The sequence below is a fragment of the Coturnix japonica genome, chromosome 7 (assembly GCF_054131305.1).
Source record: "Coturnix japonica strain WE chromosome 7, WE-NBRP24, whole genome shotgun sequence".
NCBI lineage: Eukaryota > Metazoa > Chordata > Aves > Galliformes > Phasianidae > Coturnix > Coturnix japonica.
The window spans coordinates 12,002,769-12,008,768 of record NC_140669.1 but is presented as its reverse complement, the minus strand read 5'-3'; the positions used below and the strand labels follow the sequence as shown (position 1 = coordinate 12,008,768).

The 6,000-nt window shown below is 38.4% G+C and overlaps 1 protein-coding gene across 8 annotated transcripts in view; it reads right to left on the bottom strand.

The window, feature by feature from the left end:
- The window catches only part of PTPN4 (protein tyrosine phosphatase non-receptor type 4), a 123,324-nt gene continuing 117,324 nt past the window's right edge, over positions 1–6,000 (bottom strand). For 7 of the 8 annotated variants that reach the window (XM_085553225.1, XM_085553226.1, XM_015868626.3 and 4 more), the window contains one exon: positions 1–4,929. In XM_085553225.1, coding sequence (XP_085409351.1) covers positions 4,843–4,929 — 87 coding nt within the window. In that variant the 3' untranslated portion in view covers positions 1–4,842. The remainder of the gene's footprint in view (positions 4,930–6,000) is intronic. The other variant, XR_014948288.1, reaches the window with a different exon arrangement.

The window sequence follows — 6,000 nt, the reverse complement described above, 5'->3', positions numbered from 1 at the left end:
TCTCTCCAAACCCAATTTATTTCTCTCCGACAGTTCAGTCAGTAGTAAGCATGAGATAAAGTGCTACTATTCAAACATCAAAACACTTTGAGAAAAATCGCCCTTTAAAACAAGTGAGCTTGCTAAACATGAAATAGCACCACCTGCAAACTGTCAGCCAGCCCGTGAAACCAAACATCATCTTGCAGAATACAGGAATGATGGGTATTTTAGTGCATTTTTTAGGCTAGATGGTTCAGAGGAAAGAAGGAGGGGGTACTTGTTATGTTTTCTCCTGAAACTCTTACCATTTGATAAGCAAATGATGCCCCAGTGAGCAGCTGGAGCTCGCAGGTTATGCACTGAAGCCTAACAAGCTGAAGATGCACACTTGTGGTAGCAGCAAGCACAGAGCTGAAATGCAGCAGGGATAGAGATAAATGAGATTGGACAAAATGTTACCTTAAGACAAACCCGCTTTTTTCTCCTTGTAACATCTTCCCAATCACCACTAATTACAATCTGTGCAATTTCATGCAAGCATTTAATCAATGAACTTCTTTCCATCAGATTTTGCTGTTTGACCCCAGCGCTGAAGGCAGCAATGAAAAGCAGCTTTTCCAGTCTCAAGACAAAAGGTGGGTTCTACAGTTACCAAACAGACCCATCCTGCTGGGGACCCGCACAGTGCAAAAAGACTGAGAATGCCATAAGAAGGCACCATTCTTGACCTGTGTGAAAATCCAAATAAGCAGATCTCGAGTTTGGACAACATTCCAATTCCTTCCTTTATCCTCAGGGCTGAGGGTCCTTCAGACTGCCTGCAGTAACAACTCTACAGTCACAACTACACCATAAGCATTGGACAACATGCTTTTGCACAGAGATTTGTGGATGGTGCATCTGTAGAGTATTTACCATGCTCGTACTAATTCCCTGAGCCACCAACCATCACTCACACCTACACAAGCATAAAAATATCACATAAATCAGCTCTGTGGCATGCCTGGAGGTCTGGCATTGCTATGCAGGACCTTCTCTACTTCCCATCACCCTGGGCAGTACTGCTGCGTCCCACTGGTACCAAAAGAGCTTTTCAGAAGCTCTCCAAGGAAAGCTGCCAGGTTCCACAACAAACCCCTCACGTACCTTCATCTCCCAACTGCTTTCTCACCCCTTCTCTCTCAGGTGGTGCACCAGGCCACAATCAGCTGTTCTAGATGAAGCGCTGTTGCTTTACCTATGAGATGTAAGCTTCCAACATTTAACAGAAACATGGAAGAGCCTTCAGTTAGCATTAAACATGGTACAATACAACCAGACTGTTGTCCAGGAGCAGGAGAGAATGTCTAAGAGCAGAACGTACAAAAGCAGCAACTCACTGCTTCAGACACTGTTTAAATCACTGAATGCTTTCAAATTCAGGATATCAACTAAGTTATCAGCTCTCCGGTATATCCAAAGCAGCTTTTCTCAGAAGGGATTGGCTGACAATCTGTTGGTGATTTACCTGCATCTTATTTCATATTTAGCAAAAGTTAAAAGTGCCCCCCTCCCCCCAAACACGCAAAGCCTTCTCAAGAACCTCCTACTTTTCTGCTGACAGAAAAACCTTCACATCCACTTTAAACAAGAGATGGTAGAGGTGGTTTTGAATTCGAACTGAAAAGGAAAAAGTCTCGATGTTATACATTGGCACAAAACTCTCATAATATTGCTCTTATTTACAATGGAAACTTCATTATTTCTTTTTTTTTTTTAAGCCGGATCCGTACCATGGAAGCATTACAAACATTCTCTTTCTCCACCCACCCATTATTTTTCCTACTCAAATGGTACGAAAATAATTGTTTGTCCAATCCAACAGTCGTAACACCAATCACATCCAGTTCATTTCGTCCAAAAGATACATTCATGTTTTGTACAGCATGAAACATATACAAAAACTTCTTCAGAAAGTCTGAGCAATGATACAGATCTTCATAACCCAAAGTCAAATATTGAGCAGTTTGGATTTTTCTGGCCATATAAAAATATCGGGGAGGCCATTTATACCACAACAAACATCTGAGTGAATGATTTATGGTGCAGGAAAGCTTCAGCCTTCTCTTTCCCAAGCAGCTATTGGTTCCTCATCTTGCTGGCTTTCTAGAAGCTAAATTGATGAACTTATGACCAGTTATCTGAGCTTGCTTCATTTCCCCCTCCCCCCCCCCGTACAACTACTTAATACACAACAGCAGATCAGCTTAAGTCAATGCAGAGGAAGGTTCTAAGTTCATATTCTTGCCCGTATTTGAAATCAGAGCAGTAACAATAGATGACCAGCAAATACCCCACGTGTAATTGTGGTATAAATGGGTATTCTGAACTCAAACTGCTTTGGCAGCTTCACATACCAATAGTTAAAATACGTGAAATACCAACACCATTCATGTTGCTATAAACTTAAGTTTCTCATTCCCCTCAGGAAAAAAAGGGGCAAATGATATTTTTCTTTACAATTTGACTGTGAAAAAAGTGTACTTCGACATAATGGATGAATTATTTTACACTTGAGTTATTAAGTGCTGACTTTAAAATAAGCTTCCAGTTAGCTGGCGTCTCAGCTAATAATCTCATCATACGAAAGTTAAAGCTTTAAATTTAATACAGAATATGTTGTTGTTGTTGCAAATGGCTTAAAAGGAAACTGAGATTAAAGCTACTTTATCACTCTTTTCCCATTTATCAGATCCAGAGATACTCATAAGATTCATTTCTCACTGAGGAAAAACATTGATTTAGGCATCAAATCTAGAAATATAAGTAACAGGGCCAAAGGCCACCTAATATTATCTTGTATTCTAAAAATAATTAAAACTATCTTTTCCATTTGGCATTGTGGTTCATGTGTATTACTAAGTCGTAAGCCAGGATTTCACTTTGCCTGAATCCCTTTTCACTTCATATTTCATAGCTGATCTCTTTCAGATGTCCACAGAACACCGTATATTATATAATCATTCAATAGTTAAAAACTTTAGTGTAGAACTTTCCATTCCAGCTCTATGCTTTATATAGCTTATAACAAAATTTACTGGATAGACATTTTCAGGAAACCAATAAATTAAGGTTTTTAAATAGAGGACACAGTTACATTGTTGCAGGCAGTCAAAGAAGTGACTGATTTTGTTTTCTTACAGTATGTTACACCGGACACCTCACTTCTGACTTGGGCTTCTCCTATATTGGAAAAATATTAAAATACGGAACCTATCTATGTCTTTAGAGTGAGCTCAGATACTGTATCAGACGCTTGTTACAAATCTTATACCTACTTAAATAAGAGGCAACCCATATCAATGGGAACAACTTTGCACAAGCATGACAGAGGGTGACCAGGACCATCACGGAATTAAAGGAGTCGTGGGTCAGCATTACAGTGTTTGCCTCCCTTCCCACCCTCCCCAAACAATTAGAAAAATAAAAGGCAGACCTGTACGAAAATGGCTTGAAATCAACTATGAGGATTTAAAAAATACTTGGTTAGCAAATAATGGAATTAAATCACATCTGATTGTAAGTTCAACTTAATTATCAGTGCTATTAAAGAGTTATGTTCTAATCGAGTAAGACAGCTATTCTCAATAAAAGGATAAAACAAAGTATCAGCTTCTAATGACCTACTAGCATTTCATAGTAGGCTGCTAGTAAGTTACTAGTTGTAAGGAATAAAGGAATGTGTCAGATTTTTCACATAATTACAATGCAGCAGCAAACAATGCTCATTCATTAAGTTGGCAGAGGTGCTTTTGCTACTGAGCGTAGCACGCAGGTAAATTGTATAAGGAAAGAGGGAATGGTATTTCCATGACCCCTTGCAGTAACATATTCCAAGCACCAAGGGCCGTTTGTTAAAATCTGAACCCATTAAGATAAACACAACAGGACAAGACCACCCCCACAGAATCATGAGTGCCTTTCACTGGATGTACGCTGTAAGTCTCAAGGCACTTAAGGGGTTAAGACATAATGCATGCACTAGCTCCCATCACGTAATCTTAAGTCACATGAATCAGAATACACCAGTGTATGACACACAAGCTGTGTCAAAGAAATGCTGTTTATTATTATTTATTTTTTTTAAGTTTTTATTATTATTGTTTTCTTTTTTCTTTTTTTTTTTCCTTTTTCCTTTTTTTTTTTTTCCTTTTCTTTTTTGTTTTTTTGTTTTGTTTTTTTTTTAAAACAAGATGCTGGTAAGTGGGCATTATGCAGCTACTGCTGGGTTAACACGGACGCCAGCTCTCCTCTAACAACCAGCTGGTCTCTAAGAAGGGTGTAGGACAAAGTGTGCTGCATCAGTAGGCAGTGTGTATCTATCTAGTATCGGCAATATTGCTAATGTTGTAAAAAACAAAACAGTGAGAGTCTGTACATAGTAAATAAACCTAGCACTGGAGAAGGACCATGGCTTAGTGTATTTTTTCGTTTGTTTTTCATTTTTAAGAGACATGGGTGTAAAACAGAGTGAAATAATTCCAAGCCTTGTTTGTAGCAATTCAACCAGAAGCGCAGTATATGGCACTACAATGAAATCTCGTAGATTACCCTGAACACATTTAGTTCTTTCAGTTTATGGTTTGTTCGGAGCAAAGCACGAAAATAAAGTCTTCAAACAGATGAAGATTAGAAGAGTTTCAGAGACTGATTTTGTTTCAATGTAAAGTGCAACAGTGCTGAAGTTTTCAAAGTCCTTTGTCAATTCTTTGCTGTACTTCACTATCATTTCCTGCAAGCAGTGTTATGGCACAAAGAGTGCTGCCAGTTCATTATTTAGAGGACAGAGTTCCTCAGTTTACATCCTAGGTTTTTTGCTCTTTATTTATGTGGTGATGCTTGTAAAGGTTTAATAAATCCTTCTTCATACACCTTCAGAATAGCTTCACACACAAATCTGTATTGACTCTGAAAAGGAAAGTAGATTCAATTAATTGAAGGGAAACAAACTTGAACCATAAGTCATTTGGAAGCAGGAAAAGCTTCTTGTATCTCCCATCCCATTTTCTTAATAGGTCAAGAACTGTGCTTCAAAGTTAGCTCAGGAAACACAGAATAGTGGAAACTGTGTATTAAAACATCTTATTTCTCAGCACAAGAGTGGAATAAACAGCACTTCGAAATATATGCCAGAAGTCACACCCATCTACCCTTTTCTTACAGCATTGCCTGTTCATTCTCTACCCCTCACTTCATTGCTGAAGTTTCAATGACCCAAAGTTTCCATGCACTTGAATTTAGAAACTATAGCATGATTCGTGCTTGCATTGATTTTGGCACGTTACAGCACCTCTCTCTCAGAATGAGGAAAAAAACTGTTTCATGTTTTAAAAAGCCCAAACCCAATTTCTTAATATTACATAACGTCTAACTGCAACATATTCAAGTACAGCAGTGGCGTGCATAGAAGACACCTTGTTTTAAACAAACAATAGTTCCAAAAAAAAACCAAACCCAAACCCCAGTCGTTAAATACAGCAAAAAGTATTCCTTTCTTTTCATTTTGAATGCAGCAATTGTTGATTTCAGGTCTTCAGTGGGCACAGTAATAGATCTAACAATGCAATCATTACGTGCTGTACTATTGCATCTAAATTAAAACACTTAGACGTTAAAGTTACACGTTTTCATGCTGAACACACATTTTCCCTCCAGTGCTCCCTAAATGAACCTCTCTTAACTCTCTTCATATAGCATAGGGGAGAACCACTCATAGAGCCATCTTGTGGACTCTGAGAGAATATTTCAACAAATTGCAAAAATCAGGAAAAGGCAGCGGCAGCAGCAGCTGTCATGGATAATATTTATGAAATCCTAAAAACAAACCAGAATAAAAAACAACCCCAAAACACAAAACCACCCTGAACCTTTGATTACTCCCTCTCCCTCTGATGCACTGAAATCGGTGTTTCACTGAAGCTAGAATATACTTAGAACACACCGGGGACAAAATATAGTTAAAACTCTTACCCTCACACC